The 16251-nt window shown below is 45.2% G+C and overlaps 2 protein-coding genes and 1 pseudogene across 4 annotated transcripts in view; all 3 read right to left on the bottom strand.

The window, feature by feature from the left end:
• LOC149356045 (spermatogenesis-defective protein 39 homolog) overlaps nucleotides 1-4286 on the bottom strand; it is a 16488-nt pseudogene extending 12202 nt beyond the window's left edge. The window contains exons 1-6 of the transcript XR_016289357.1: nucleotides 4209-4286; nucleotides 2307-2410; nucleotides 2172-2243; nucleotides 1981-2092; nucleotides 1810-1901; nucleotides 1656-1724 (exon numbers count right to left, since the gene is read on the bottom strand). The product of XR_016289357.1 is annotated as a spermatogenesis-defective protein 39 homolog (transcript). The remainder of the gene's footprint in view (nucleotides 1-1655; nucleotides 1725-1809; nucleotides 1902-1980; nucleotides 2093-2171; nucleotides 2244-2306; nucleotides 2411-4208) is intronic.
• On the bottom strand, nucleotides 2027-16023 carry LOC149356044 (barrier-to-autointegration factor-like). Of its 2 annotated transcripts, none has more exons than XM_089584087.1 (6): nucleotides 15890-16023; nucleotides 7582-7718; nucleotides 4806-5198; nucleotides 2307-2429; nucleotides 2172-2243; nucleotides 2027-2092 (listed from the first exon to the last, which is right to left on the bottom strand). In XM_089584087.1, exons 2-3 carry the CDS (start codon nucleotides 7705-7707, stop codon nucleotides 5052-5054), a joined length of 273 nt encoding a protein of 90 aa, XP_089440213.1. In that variant the 5' UTR covers nucleotides 7708-7718; nucleotides 15890-16023; the 3' UTR covers nucleotides 2027-2092; nucleotides 2172-2243; nucleotides 2307-2429; nucleotides 4806-5051. The 2 variants fall into 2 exon arrangements, with proteins under 2 accessions (XP_089440213.1, XP_089440212.1); XM_089584086.1 differs by lacking the exon at nucleotides 15890-16023 and adding an exon at nucleotides 14275-14356.
• LOC149356043 (uncharacterized) overlaps nucleotides 10622-16251 on the bottom strand; it is a 41787-nt gene continuing 36157 nt past the window's right edge. The window contains exon 2 of the mRNA XM_089584085.1: nucleotides 10622-16251. Within this exon, the coding sequence (XP_089440211.1) occupies nucleotides 15875-16251 (377 nt within the window). The 3' untranslated portion in view covers nucleotides 10622-15874.

Below are 16251 nucleotides of genomic sequence, written 5' to 3'. Positions count from 1 at the left end.
GACAGTTTGACACTGTTAAACGAGCAAAGGCGCTAGATTTCTGTTGTGTGTTTTCTTCTTTGTAATTATCCGTAATACATTCATTGGTCAGCATGTGGTATCCACCTAAAAGAGGTAAAGAATTTACAAATGAGTTTCTTCTCTCATGCTATTTCAGATTCGGCTTCATTAGCCAAACGATGGCTCTGACATCGAAGTTCAGTATAGATCATGTAAGGTATGTAAAATATACGGTACTTTGCTGTTTTAATTCATTACAATGCTAAAGCCAGCCTGCCTCAAATCCAGAATGACAACAAATGAAGATGCAGTGCCTACACCAGTTTTTTCATGCCTCCTATGGCATATACTGAACTTCCATGTCAAAGCCATTGCTTGGATGTTGAAAACCAAAACAGCATGAGAAAAAATTCAATTATAAATTATTTACCTCTCGTACGTGAATACCATACTATCCATGTGAATAAGGTATCCATGTTAACTAATGTCTTGCACATTATTACAGAAATGAAAACAACACAACTAAAATTTGGTGTCTATGCTCCTTGGGGGGGGGTATTGTTTGATATATTTATGCAATTTTTTATATAATAAAAATGAATTTACGACTACCCTCACAAAATTTCACTCTTATATCTCCACAAAAAATTTTATATTTGTTTTTTCTCTGAATCTTGTTAAAAAGCTGCAGATTTAAGAAAATGTGACAGAAGGCTGGTTCAACATTCATTGCATTCCTGTAGACATGCTACAGATTAAGACATCCTTTCAATTTTTTTGCAAAGCATAAATTTAGGCCTTACATTTCTGTGATTCAGTGTCTGTAGACATATCGAGTGAGAAGAAAATTTCATAGAAGAAATTTAAAGTTCAAAAACTTGAAGAATGTTGACCTACACTATGGTCTTCAGAGTACAATAAAACAAACGGGGTCAAAATAAATAAAAACAGCCATGATGAGATCTGCTCCACAAGGTGAATATCTAGGTAGAAAACCATAACGGAGGAAAACGCCCACTGTTCGAGCGTTTCCCCACCCAGCTGCTGAGGTTCAGCGAACAATTTTTTTAGGGTATGTCCCATTCAATTTGAGGAATGAAAATTTGGGACAGCATAAAAAAAAGATGCATTCACGCTGATACCGCAGTTTTATTAAAAATCAAATATTTCGCTATTGGAATTTCAAAGCCGCGTCCCCTCTTAAAAAGACACTGAGGACTAACTGAAGTTGGTCTGTACAATAGACTATCGCACTCTAACTACAAAAATGCTATTTTCACTGAAAACGAAGGCTTTATAACCTTCAAAAGGCCAAAAAGTTAAATAAAGATGGTGCCAAGCCCAACTGATTTCATAAGCAAAGTGCGGTGGGTCAAAAATATTTTGCACGTGGATCCCAAAGTCTAGGTTATACAGCCATTCACTTCAAAACAACAATGACAGAGTCCTTTTTCTGGTCTTGATGTTATTAGTTAATTTGAAATGAATTGTAGGAAAATCTTTAAAGCTAATTGTCTCAGCAATAAATGCGTCTTTTGCTGCCGAGCAACCATCAACCACCGAGTCAGAGAGTCGATTTTTACTATGAACAAAAATGGGATGGAGTCGTCCCCAGTTTCATCTAAACCAACACCAGAACCCAAAGAACTCATTACCTGGCCTATTACAATGTTCCTTACAGTTTCCTCAGGAGTGTTCACGCTTTTCAGACCCTTCGTGGGAACCTGCACAGAAAATTACAATGTTGATCGAGGCATAACGAATGCAAAAAATGACTTGCACTATCCAAACAGTCGCATAAATACTTACATCATGTCAAATCTTCAGTCTTTCAGCATGCTTTTGTATGTTTCCCAAGTCTGTATTCCTCAGATTCGAGCCAGATGCAAGTGGAGCAATACCTAATAATTAAAGGCGTAGACTTTAAATAAAGTTTTTTTTGCTGCGTACTATGCACACTTGAAGGCTGCGTTCTCATACCACAAACTTCTGCTGTGACCCGGTTCAGTTCATCAAAACCGAATTTCCTCTGTTCGTTGCTTAAAGACTGTGGCTTCTTGTTGAACTGTACGTTCCTTCTGCCATCGTCTTCCTGCATAGTTGCAAGGCAAGATTAGCAAGTCTAGGGGGCAAGGCTCGAGCATATTATGCTCCAGACAACCTATACTTACCACGTCATCTTCGAAGTTGAAGGCGACATGCTCGGATTGGTCCAGTAGTCATCATCGGCGCTTGATTCTTTCCTGCATTGATGGGAACAGTGTTTAGTGGGAGACCATTGAAAATCGTTGCAAAATAAAACTTACTTATTTTTAGGCTGCAGTGTCTGTTCTAGGCAGTCGTCAGTAGTGGATGACTTGAAAAAAGGATCAGGGCCAAAGTCTGCGTCTTGCTTGAGTTGTGCTGACAGCTAGCCGAGCCGCTTCTCGCTGCAGTTTCGTTTACGCGATTACCGTTAATCACACTGCGAGCAAAACAGCTATTAGCCATGCACTAATGCTAAAACAAAACAGGGCTAAAACGGTTCATGTCACAGAAACCATTTTCCTATCGCGTTTTTCAAAAAAATTACGCTAACGTGAATTTGGTGAGAACGGCAATGATCAGTTTCAGATCGTCAGCAGTTGCACCTTTCCACCGTGCGAACATGTCGTTTGCAATGCGATATCACTGCTGGTGCGTCATTGAAGTTCGAAAGGTAAGAGCAATAAGATCATGTCGTTAAAACTTTTCGATTGTCTAAACACTCAAGTGACATCACCAGAGACCGCGTATCCTGAAGCCAGAAGACGGGCATGTTCCCAGCCCGGTCGCTGTTCATCTTCGACGGCGAAGTGGACAGCCCGACAGAAGCTAATCCCGGTCAACTTGAGAGGTTCAACATTTTCTGATGAGCACGACACAACACGCTGTCCTTGATTTTTGCACGTTTATTGACGTAAGTGCAATGCGTCCTACAGCAAGTTCCGGTACGCTTTGTTTAGCGTTTAGCATTTCCAGCGAACCGATCAGGCCAATCAGTCTCTGCTTGGCTTGGCATCGACTCTGTCGTGGTCACAACATTGTTTCACTTTCGTTTCTCGGCAGCTGTACTTAGCAGCACGGAACTTGAACTCTGTATTTCTAATCGAACGTTATTGAACCCTTTACTGCCCTGTAATAGGAGGCATTGGCCAAAATTATGAAGGAATCAGACAAAAATTCAGACCTCCACATTGACTAATATAGCCGCATATTGAAGAAAACAGCACACATAAAAAACAAAAACACATTGACGTTTCGGCACCACTACAGGTGCCTTGTTCACAATGGAAATGAAAGGAGATGGGAAGCAACGGCCCATCTCGTTTCATTTTCATTGTGAACAAGGCACCCACAATGGTGCCGAAACGTCAATGTGTGTTTTTTTTTTGTTTTTCTTTTCCTCCGTGACCTCGCTCGGCGAGTGCTGTTTTCTTCAATATGCTGAATTTCCCTCGCCGGACGGGTTTCCGTCGAATCCTCAACTAAGATAGCCGCATTCAAGCGTGAATGTAAAAATTTTGCCGAAGGCGCAAAGACAGTGAATAATTTTTTAGATCAGCTTCGCTTGCAGCTGATCTCGGCCATCACTCGGCCAACGCCGCAGCTTTGTGTTGGAGTTTTTCCTTTTTCAGCAGTTTTTTTTCTTTATTGCATATGGAAAAATTGTTGAAAAAAGAAAAACTCGATCAAACTCCTGCCTGAAGTAGTCGGGCTGCATAATACGAGCCCGCCACGACCCCACATTTCACCGCGTATCTTGACGCATGTGTGTGCCTCCCGGAATGTTCGAGATGTCTTTCAACGCCTCAGTCTTTCTCCCCGCATGTCGAACTGCCAGCTCCTCGCACTGTGCTCAGCAAGCACTACAGTTTACGCAGCTGCACACAAAGGACGCCACAAATCCGTGACTTACGCGCCAGCGTGCGCTGCGCAAAGAGGATACCATTAGTCGGTGCGCTCACGAAATCGGAGCCCACACGCAAACGTAGTCCCCTCCGCATCAATCGCTCGTGAATTGTTGTGCGGAAGCGTGCTAAGAAGTCTCGTTGAAGCGAAAACTGGGCAACCGGCGTTGTTACTCAGAGACGTCACCAGAGCGGGAGAAATCCGATTGGCTGGAGGGACGTAAGGTGACCAGACCGGCGAATGCCCTCTGCTAAAGCTGTGACGTCACCAGACCAGACCTGGGACGAGGCTGAACGAATGTCTGCATTTAAGTACAGTTCGCCATAGGCATAGAGCCGGAGGCAAACCCGTCGCATGTTTCCGAGTGCATCGAGGATGGAAGGTACAACAGTGCTCTACAGCTTCTCATTACCACACATAACAGTGTCCCTTAGGTTTTTTCTCTTCAGAAGGATGACTCAGAGACTACGAACATTCTGCCCGGGAAAGCGCTGGCTGCTGAGAATATGTCGACACTGAACTTAGCATCCAAGCTCTACATGTTAAATAGTATGCAGTGTGCCAATGGCATCAGGGATTTGAGGCACTCAGCAGTAAAAGGTGAGGTTGCTGGACTTTGAAGAGAGCCGCCACATTTATACGCAGCGCATGTCAAGACTACATTCCGTCAAAACGTTTGAACCTACGGCGCCATGCGCAGTGTGCCCCACTCATTGATTACTGGCATGGGGTTTCGCAATGATTCGTACAGTCTATTGTGTTATTCCTTTGCTCGAGTGCGAAGTGCACTTTGAAATGCAAGACACTCACTGGTACCAGCAACCATACGTTTGGCTATTTGTTTAATAATTAATGTGTTAATGTAAGGAACTTACGTGAAATGTGCTGCTTTCTGCAAAAGATGCTCGCACAAGGAAGTGTGTGGATCTGAAGGAAAGATGCACATCTCAATGGAAAAAGACATAAAATGTTTATTGCAGAAATAAAAAGCGCGCAAGATAAAAACACCTGCAGAAATTAAGACGCCATAAATGAGAGAGGCAGGCTGAATTTTCAACCGATCAAGAAAGTCCTTTTGGTATTTACAAGTCCAGCTCACTGCTGAATGCATCTAGCAAAGTTCACAGGAATTCATCACACCAGTCGTATAAACACTGGTAGCATTCAGTTGCCTGCCCGTTGTTGGCGCCACAAATGTCCTTCATCCAGTCGACGAAGATGTCCTTGTTCTTCTTCAGGACCAGAAACTGACCGAGGACAACATAGGCCTGAAACAGCAATGGTGGTAATGGCACTTCCATTAGTTGGGATACTGTGGCTTTGACAGCAGTGCCTGAAAAACTTTCCCATTAAAGGGTGACTACAGGGGAATTTAGGGCATTTTCAGCTTACGATCGCATTATATTTCTCGGACCCCTACCCCCTACCCGCTGCAATAAAGTTTTATGAAATAATGACAAAAAAAGCCAAATATCAGGAAACGAAAATTTCGTTTTGACCAAAATAAAGATGTTCCGACAGACCAACAAATAATGTCCCAAGTACTTTTCGTGTGCACGTTGAGCAGCAAAAGTAGTGACTGTAAATGAGTGCTCCATTAATTATTTTTCTGAAATGACCAAAAATTACAGGGACACTTAAGCTTTGGCTTGAGGTTATGACATGACAGTGTGAATGGTTCTTTTAGTACCTCCTTCCAATTACACTCATTAGCATTCATCAGTAGGCATACTAGACCATGCGATACACCAAATGAGACAAGAGGTCTCCCTTCAACCAAATCGAATGAATGCGGCTCCTTGGCCTAGGGGTAGTGTGACTCACAACCCAGCTCGCAACCCCAATTTTCTTTTCAGCACAATTTACTTTATATCCTTATTTCAGTTGTTCTACAACCTTATAATAAATTAAACTCCAGTTTTAATCATTTTCATTGTACAGCTTAATGTGTGATGTCGCAACCCTCTCAACCAATCCTGAATTAGTGTATTAGTGTGACAACGCATGCAGCTTTTGCTCCGAACACTTGCTCCAACGCTGCCACGTTAAACACAAGCTCGAAATTGTTGCTTCACCAAATACAGAGCAGATATACCCAATATAAACATATACAAGGCTGTCCAAATCACTCCAATCGAGGCCAGGAAACAGGAAAATTTCAAATCATACTGCTCAAGACAAAACGCCAAATTTGATCAGCTGGCTTTCAGGGAGCAGCTCATTAAACAAATCTTCGGGTATGATAAGGTAAAAGAAGCCCACGCCCCCAGTCCTCCCATAGAATCCATTCGTCACCAACGAGAAGAAAAAAATTGAAAAAGAAGGAACTGCAAGCTCTGCTATCAGAGAACAAAGATCAAACGTTATGTGGAGTGCCTGTCATGTCTATTTCTGCTTCACATCTTCACCTGACTGCTTTTCCAGTGATAACCCCTGACTTCACCGACCATGGAAAGTGCAATAATTTTTCCTCAGAGCTGAAACTTGGAAGAATGACAGCTACAAACATATGCAACAGTTTTTATATTCCTGTTTTCCTCTAATCTAGTGCAGCCAGTAATTTTTTTTGCTGCACGTTTTTCACATTTTTGGCATATCTGACAAATAAATGTTCAAGTACCTTTGCACACACAACTAATAAGCTACAGTTTCATGCATTGCAATATGCACTGGGTTAGTCACTTCTTGCGAAAAAAAATTGTTTCAGTACACTCCAAATCGTGCATTTTTCCGCAGGTATTGAAGAGTTAAAGGAACTTCTGCAGCTAATGACGTGGTGATTCTACCTTTTCTCGACTGACCGATCCCCTTAGACTTGCTAGAGTGAAATCTCAGGGGGTGGCAGATGAATGGGGAATAACCCTGGCGTCATGAAAATCGGATTGACGCCATTAGCTGCAGGGTTTCCATTGCGAGGTACCTGCCGCTTCTTTCTTGAGTTGCGTCTGACTATAGCCTTCTCTAGCTTTAAAGCAACCCCCAAGATATTAGAGAACACGAACCAGCCTGATCCTGAGCTTTCTTAAACAAGAAACCAGAAAAGACTTGACACTAAGCCACAGGCAGCACACTCGGCAAGAAAATCTCCAAGAATTAACTCGCTGAGAACTGAAAGTACTTATACACAGCCCCCAACTGACGAACGCAAAGCGCTGCAAATGTGCTGCCACAACCAGAAGTGTTTCCCAATCCTACTGTTGAAGGAGCAATCGGACTCTGGCAAGCAACAAGAAGTGATAAAGCCACCAGAAGAACAATATGAGTGTGAGATCCTTGTTGCAGAAAACGCACCACACTGCGAAAAATGTGCAAATGAAGCCCCAGGCTCCTACTTTCCCCGAGGCAAAGTTTGAACCCTGAATTGCAAAACTGTACAGCAGTTGGTTTATGGGGTTTGATGTCTCAAAGCGACTCAGGCTATAAGAGACATCGACGTTGTAGTGAAGGGCTCCGGAAATTTTGACCACGGGTTCTTAAGCGTGCACTGACATCGCACAGAACACAGGCCTCTAGAGTTTCGCCTCCATCGAAATTCAACCGCCGCGGTCGGGATCGAACCCACGTCCTTCAGGTCAGCAGTTGAGGACCTTAACCACCGAGCCAACGCGGTGGACAAACTGTACAGAAGTGCCACAGAAGTAGATGTCTCACTTTATCAAAGCCGTTCTGTTCTAGACGCTTGCCAAGGACCTGTCCGATCCCAGCAAGGTCGGTGACTGCCTTTTCTCCTATTGGCTCAGAGGCGAAATTCCGGTGCTTTTGGGATGTGGACGACATGGCTGGATGTTCTGCATGAATAAAAAAAGAAAAAGCAAATGTCATTTTCTTGCGAGACCAGTGCGGCTACAAAGCACTACGATGGGCTAGACTCCTTTAAGGTTTACGATTCTAATGGATAACAAAGTGAGACAGCCAGTATGATTTCATGCAGAGATGAGGTCACCAAATGTGCAAGATTTGGAGACAGTCTGTTCTTAAAACTAATTTTGAAGTAGACGCTAACAGCCAGTTGCTTATTCACTGATTTCATGCAATTATTAATTCTTTAATGATTGCATCGACGCAATTTTGCCAGCAGCATTTTGTACACCAGTTTTTACACGCAAAATTACGTGCAGTGGTGAAAGAGAACTTAAAATGTGTGTCTTTTGAGGAAATAACCTTACTGACATCACGATTTCTGGTCATGAAGTCCAGATGCAGCTGATTCGCTTTAGGAGTCGCAGGAGCGGTTCGGGACAGCTATGACTCATTTTGTTCGTGAGTTATTCATGTTTGCCCCGTAACATTGCAAACTATCAACAACGTACTCGTTTTAATACACTCGGTGCCGTTCACACGCCGTAGCAGTCGTGCACGTCACGCCGTTAAAGACACACCTGTCGCCCATTTCGACCAGCTCGGCAAATGTTTTTCTTTCCCATATTAGGCGGCATCGTATATCGGTCATTGACTTTCAAGCATGGGGGCAGCAACGGCTTCAGCACGGCCCGCCCATTCAAACAAGTTCAGACAACATCACGCATGTGACCGTTCGTAATTCTCAATATTGTAACAAGGACAGGACCGGCACAGACCACAGTTTCAGCGAAGTTCAGCTCACAGCAGAGAACTCACAAGATGGCTGTCCGAACCACACACACACAGACTTCGTCTTCGTCCACCGACACATGCACACTTCGTCTTCATCGTCGGCGCGCTCCCATGAGCACGCGCCATTACCCCCTCCATCAAGGCGGCGGCCCGACGCCGGAAACGAACACGGACGGCAAAGGTAATGTTCGGTATAGATGGTGGAGGGCAGACAACACAGAGAGCTGTTAAGCTGGTAAAGCGGCGGGTTGCAGCCTGTCATGGTAGGGCTTCATGCGCACCACGTGGACAGTCTCAGTCGGATGGCGCCGACGTGGTAAGGAGGTTGTGTCCCGCGGAACAACTTCGTATGTGACATCACTTACACGACGAACCACCTCGTACGGACCGAAGTAGCGTCGGAGGAGCTTTTCGGAGAGTCCGCGGCGGCGCACAGGTGTCCATACCCACACAGAATCGCCGGGCTCGTACCGAACGTATCGGTGTCGGAGGTTGTAGCGACCAGCGTCGAGTTGTTGCTGATGTCGAATCCGGCACCTTGCGAGTTGGCGGGCTTCTTCAGCCCGCTGGACGAATGTGTCAACGTCAGCGTAGGGGCCGATGTCTCCGTCGTTGTGAGCAGCGGGGAGCATAGCATCCAGCATGGAGGAACTATCTTAATTTGGACGCGGCGAGATGGCGCAGGTAGCACGGACCCACTTTTTCCGCAGGCCTATCAACATCACAGCATGTAGCATGCAATCCCTTGCTCTATGATCGACTGATACTCTGCTGACAGCGCCATGCGCTTCGTTGCCCCGTTCCTCGCATCGAGGAGCGGCGCGCGCTGTAAACGGGCGCAAGACGGCCGTTTTGGCGTTACGTGTTATCTCGGCCCTTCAGTACGCGCGCGCGGCCACCACTTTGCAGTTTAGTCGACGGCGCGCGACACCGAGGCTGAAGTGAGCACGCCTGGATGAAGGCAGCACCTGGCGGTGTTGCCCGAACCAACTCAGCATCTTTCGGACAGTGATAACGGCAGGGTTGGAGCAAAGAGGGGGGCTCGGCGGCAGGCACTCTCGCTGCGCGCGGATAGCCAGAGGTGTCTTTGTTGTGCTGATAGGTGGCGCTTAGATGCAGCTTCTGCTACCTTGGCCGCCTTTCGCGTGCTCCGTATTATTCTGGCCGCACCTGTACATACGCTTTGGTTTTGTTTTTAAGGCGAAAGCCTTTAATGACTCATACTGTCGTTAGCAGACGCGTCGGCAGCCGTGTCGACAGACGCGTCGGCAGATTTGTCCACCTTTCGGCGTCACTGCTTAAAAAGAAACTGCGCCGAGGGTGGGAATCGAACCAGGGCCTTTGGCATTTGAAGAGGAGACGCTACCACTACCACTCCGCCACGAAGGCTCAAGGTTCCAGCATGAATAAAGGCGCATCTAGTGAATGCATAGGTTTCATAAATAAAATAAAAGGAATAAAGTGAAGGAAAGGAAAAGAAAAATAAGAAAATAAGCAAAAATAAAAGCAAAATAGAATAGGATATGAAAATAAAAAACAATAAAAACAAGATAGGAGCAAAAATAAAAATAATATGAAAAATAAAACGTAAATAAAAACAAACAGTGCGCCAGGAAACGCTTTCGCCTTGCAGCACTTTAGACAGCCAAAGTGCCCCTTGAATTTTTACATTACGGCCTTCGTACTACCTCCTTTTTGCTTCGCCAAGACGGCGTCTGCCAACGCGGCGCCTCGCGCAACTCCTGTCGCACTTGAACACGAAGCTAGCAGTACTAGCAGGGCGTCCGCTCGGCGGCGCCCCTAGTTTCCGCGGCTCGCCGATGCGACGCTGGCGTCGCGCTCCCAAACTTGATGCACCAATTGCTCCCAAGGGAGCACTCGCATTCCAATCGCAAAATGGGAGGTGGCGAAGCTACGGGCTCCGTACGCGATCCGACGGAGCGGTCCCGATCTGCCATTGAAATTCAGCAAAAGTCATTTTACAGAGAGGGCTGGCAAAGGTGCATATCAACCTGCACATACAGAAAACTATGGGACCAGCAAGGCAATGATTCATGGCACGTCCAGCTGTGGGCAGCCGGGAGCAATTGCAACGGTCAAGAATGAATAATTGCAGCCTTTCATTACAAAAGAAATACAGAGGAAAGAAACAAAAAAGGCTCTAAGGAGCGAGGGAAACATGGGGAGATCTCAATACTGTACATACAACAAAGGCAGTCTGTACCAAGTGGCTGAATGAACAGCTGAGCACACCATCTCAAGCCGTCCACTCACAACTGTCCACCGGTTCAATTTGATGGAAAACAAAAAATGAAATGTGTCGTGATAAAAACAGAAGAACGAAGACAGCCCCATTCTGCTGCAGTCAGGGGGTTTGTTTGGCCAGACGAGTGCGACCGCTTATAGAACCATACTTTTCATCTGTTTTTGCAAAAATATCTTGATGGTATATCCTTCCCTTTGCAAGGGAAAAATTTGCATATATGAAATATGTATATATATACAGGTATTTACACATGAAAAATGAGAGCTAAAACTGTACAGGGAGGTGTGAAACGCCGAGCAAGCAGCTCGCACCTATACAAACACGTGTTGCAGTCTGTTCAACTTGTACTGCGCACAATTCGATCCCTTTCACAATTTTTTCCACCAGCAGCCTATACAAACACATGTTGCAGCCTGTTCAACTTGTACTGCACACAATTCGATCCACTTCACAGTTTTTTCCCACCAGCAGAGAGTGCACTCAAGCACCTGGCTCCTTATTCCTTCGAGGCAAACAAGAACCTGCTGCGATTCGAAAGCCATCTGTTGCATGCGTAAGCCACCTTGAATACATCCTAATGTGCACATGTTACACTGGAGGTGCAAGATGGGCCACAAGCGAGATTTGCACGCTGGTCACACTACAGCTGCACAAAAACACCAGCAGGGCACAGCAGCCGCTGATACGAGAAGGTCATGGGAGCTCGGCACAAACTTAGACTGATGACTGACTTCCGGTGCATGCACAAATCAGATGCTCAGGTTTAAGAGGTGATAAAAAAAAAAGATTTCTTTTCCTTCCCAGAACTGCCTGCTGACTGATGCCTACAAATGTAGCCTGCCTGCATGGGCAAGTACTTCCAGTGAGAACAGGGGCTTTAGTTCCTTGCATTTACACGAAAATGTAAGAGAGTTCACAGAGTGTCAACCATGTCTCGCTCCAACATGCAAGCATTCCTTCCGATGATCAAAAGTGAGCGGTAGACTGGAGTTTGCAAAGATGACCTACATTGTTTTGCTGCCCTTATAAACAGCACATTTTTGTTCTTGACAAGGACACAGATGAAAGCTTGGCCAATGGAACTTGAAAGCTTGAGTAGGCTAAGACTTCATAACAATCCCAGTGGAAATGCCTTTCTTTTTGTTCACATTACAATCAATGAGTTTCCAACAGCACACAAACTACTCAACCTTAATATGCTTAATAAGCAGGGAATATTGCTTTTGGGTAAAATCTGGTTACACACGATTGTTGCACCCTAAACAGTTTTCATAAAAATTGGGTAAAACACTACTTCTAACAGAAAATGCATCTTCAAGCAAACACACTTGACGAACTGGTCGAAGCGCACTTCATTAGCCCCTCAGTTCTTGGGGTCAATAAAGTTGTTTCCTCTTCCCCCTACCTAGAGTGATACTTTCAGTTACTTGTTGATACCGCAATTACTGAAATAATTTATTTCCCAAAATAACTCAGAAATTTGGCGGGTGCATTCATTAGGTAGGGCAAAATATCTTTGACAAATTTTGAAGCGGTAAAAATGGGTCAGAAAGCAAGCTAGTAGAATAACCACATGTCTCACCCATTACAACTCGCCTAAGTAAAACAAAATAAACGCTTAAGCATGGCTGCTGTGCTCAAGAGCATTTTCAACAATTTTTCTTGTATCAAGCTCATAGAACTCGTGTAGCAGCCCATAATTCTGTCCTGAGAGAAAACAATTACAGTTCACTCTGGCACAACTCACTGCATTCAGATTTAAGCCCCACCACAATAAGTTGCTGCAGTCACTAATTTGGCAAATCTAACAGAGACCCTTTCTGGCCAGGCATGGTTTCTATTATTTCTTGGATTCCTTGTGAAACATTCTTTTTACTGTTCGTCCTGTAGTGTTATGTATAGTAGCACTGACATTCGATAGATTGTGCTCCACATTATTGCATAATTGTTTTATCGTCTAAAAAAGGGTGCCTGCTATCATTCACAATCATTATCAGCAGACAGTGCGGCCAAAGAGAGAGGCCAAGACCCCATTATTGACCAGGCATCTTAATAGCTACCTTGAGATGAGTCTTGGTTCAGAAACGAAGTGAAGACAGCAAAGGAAGTGCGAGAACCTAACTTTGCACTGAATCTGTGCTAGTCATTGCCACAGTACTGAGCCCCTGTTATTACATGGTGTGTAGCCCTTTTCTTTTTTCAGATCTAATAGATTCTCAGTGCAGGCAGGAAAAAGAGGCAGGGAAAGAACAACAAGAACCAATTTTCTTCAATATAGCTCAGTTTCTCAAGTAAAGAATCATTTTTGGATCCATCTGCAAAAGCATCCGGCCAGCTCAGCACAGTCAGTACCTGTCACGAAGAAATTTGCTATACCAAACATTACAACAAAACGCTGTGCACAGAACTTCTCCTCAGAGTGCTTGAAAAACAAGGAATAGGAATGAGTGCCATTTTTCAAAGCAAAGTTAATGCAATACCCTAAGAGTTAGTAGAGGCATGAAGAAAAATTGTCATCGCTTAAAGCAGATAAAAAGCTACAAAGTAAAAGTTTCTATCTTTAGTTTTTTGTAGTAAATAAAAGTCAGCATCGTCAAGTTGTAAACAGCCAAGACAATGTTCCTGACAGCAGTTTGTAAATCGGAACTAGCATGCAGTACTGGCAGAACTCGTTCACAAAAAAAGATTGCACAATCTTTAAAACCTTTGTGCTCCTGCTTAAGGTTATGTAGGAAGAAAAATCTGCCGCGTGAACGAACATTTCAATTCGGACAGTCTTGCGCTTGACAGCCTTCAAGTGTTACAGACAATAATGTCAGTTGCTGCTTTGAGAGTACAATGAAACACAGACAATAATGTCCATAACTTTTCTGTTGGCAGTGTTCACATTATAAGCAAATGAACTCAACAAATCACAATAAGCTGCATTACACCTATCATGAAGGGCAAGTGCATGCATGTCTCACAAGGATGATTTTTTAGACTTACACTGCACAAAACTGGACTTTAAACTAAATAATTACACACATGTAAACGTTGATCTCTTTGTCTCAGGCAGTGTTAAATAATAACCATGATTTGCCTCTAATTACTGTCATGTTCAAGCGATAACACTGAGGCATTTCTAACACGATTCTAAAAGAACACTTAGGACATTTCTGACCCATCTTGCACCTCATATAAGGCACGCCAATTACCTCTGTAACACAGCACAACAGAAAACCGATTCATAACTAAGCAGGAACTGCATACAAATTCACTAAGGAACATCAAGCCACGATTGTTACTCAATCATACCTCAGACGGAAGGCTTGCTGCCAAAATATTTTCTTTTTGCACAATGTATTGGCTCAAAGCCACAAGTGAAGTGCTTTAGTGAACTCCCAAGTATCTCTTCTTACTTCTGCAGCGCTCATAATGCACAAAAAAAGCTTATTTAAGCAGCCTAGAGTAAACCTGGAGCAGTCTCTTAACCCGACACTCACTTTGGCACAAAGATAACTTGCTTTCCAGGGTGGCCTGAAGAATGGAATTATTGCTTTGCTCAACAGGCATATGGGCTGCACTTTGACCACAGAAAGGTAGATCATTGCAACAAACATAACCAAAACGTCTGAGCTTATCCCAAGTTTAGTACAAAGCTGTCAAAGGCGCCATACTTCAATACATGATAGCTCAAGGCACGTGACATAGAAGCACAAAAGGCGAGGCACCAAGAATGCAGGTGTAAATCATGCAGTAATTTTTCCTAAAAGCAGCTGCTGTTTTGCCCTCTTTTTCTATTTTTATTACAGTGCTACTGGCTCAAATGTTGTAGAAAAGAAAAAACAGCTGATGGTAAACACTGCTAAAGCACACGACACAAGTGTGCATAGTGAAGTTAGATGCTGCACGGTTATGAAGTTGTACTGTGAAAATTTGCCACACAAAGCCGTACTATTGCTTTACAAATTCTAAGTATGGGGAAAGCTTGAAAATTAACCATAAGATATGCAACTCATCGCAAATGACCGTCGGAAGCGTCGCAAGTTTCCTGGGTGGACTGTCTGTCATTATGAAGACTGGACGATCGAAAAAAAAAAAATTGAGCTCTGCAAGTTTGACTTCTGCCTGAGTTTTCTGGAACACCATCGTTCTCCTCATTACTCTTCTACGTCCTCCCTTCCTGATTCTGGCTCCCCCTCTCCGCTAACGACATATTCAGAAATATTGCAACATTTGCGCCTTGAAAGGCAGACACTCCCGAGGCCCGCTAAGGGTCTCAGTAAATCAGAGGAATGTCACCTTCGCAGGCTACAAACTATGTCTTTCAATAACCCAGCTACGCTTCACGCCATTGAGCCCGAGTCCTTTTCTGCACAGTGCAAATTTTGTGGCCAGAAGGCAAACTTGTACCACATGGTATGGGCTTGTCAGAAAAATGACAGCATTGAGATCATAAATCAGCTAACGCGGGAGGGCTAGGAGGCGGCCCTGTCCAGCTCGGACCTCGAGGAACAACGAGCCCTCGTCGCCAGAGCACGGACAGCGGCTTTCACCAACGGCGTCCCGGACTAGGGACCCGATCAGCCTTCCCTTCAACTAAGGCTTTAATAAACGTTTTCATCATCATCACCCACATTACTTTTTTCCCTTTTCCAATAGCTCTTCAGATATCATTGCTTGAAGAAAACAGGGAAAGCAATTATGCAAACTCTATTGAGCCTCCTACATTCGCACTCAGCAACTGTGGTGCCTCGCTTCTTTTATCCTTTGTGCCATTGCCTTCTGTGTTCAACCATGTGACAGCCCTGAAACTCCTGTGAGCACGCAGCCATATGCTTTGTTATCCGACACTATTGAAGTGGCCTCCATGATGCGTAAGATTTGACGACGTCCGCCGAGCGGCCCGTGGCCACGACCGCCCGCGGTCCAGCTGGTCGCTGCGGCCAGAGTTTGCTGCCACATGCCCGGAACGGCCATCACGGAGGCCACCGCTGCGCAGATCCGCCATCTCCTCTCCGGCGAAAGAAGGCCAAACAGGCTCTGGTCCTCACTAGACATGGAACGAACGAAGAGAAAAACGGAAGAGATCCGCGACACAGGTCACTTGCGCTCCACCTGCAGGATGTGCACCACGTGTGTCCGTCCCTCGGGCGGCTGGCCGTCGGCGCCCGACTTGACCGACTCGTGGGCGCCCACCTGGAGGGCCTCGCCCCAGATCTGGGTGATCTTGTCGATGGGATTTCGGCACCCTTTGCAGCGGCACTGGGCGCAGCTGGAGCCGGCCACGTAGCACGGGCACCGCTGACCGCAGCACGTCAGATTGCCCGGGTTGATGCTCGCCGCGCCGCACCGGCAGCCCCGGCGCCCCCCGGACGACACCGGTGGCCGCGGGTAGTGCAGAACCGTGGCCGGCGCCGCCGCCGATGTGGTGCCGTTGTACTCTGACGTGTCCGAGCCGTTGCTGCCCAGGTCCATTC

The sequence above is a fragment of the Amblyomma mixtum genome, chromosome 3 (assembly GCF_055824585.1).
Source record: "Amblyomma mixtum isolate Tamu chromosome 3, ASM5582458v1, whole genome shotgun sequence".
Lineage (NCBI taxonomy): Eukaryota > Metazoa > Arthropoda > Arachnida > Ixodida > Ixodidae > Amblyomma > Amblyomma mixtum.
Note: the sequence above shows the minus strand (reverse complement) of the source record. Positions and strands in the feature narration are given on the sequence as shown.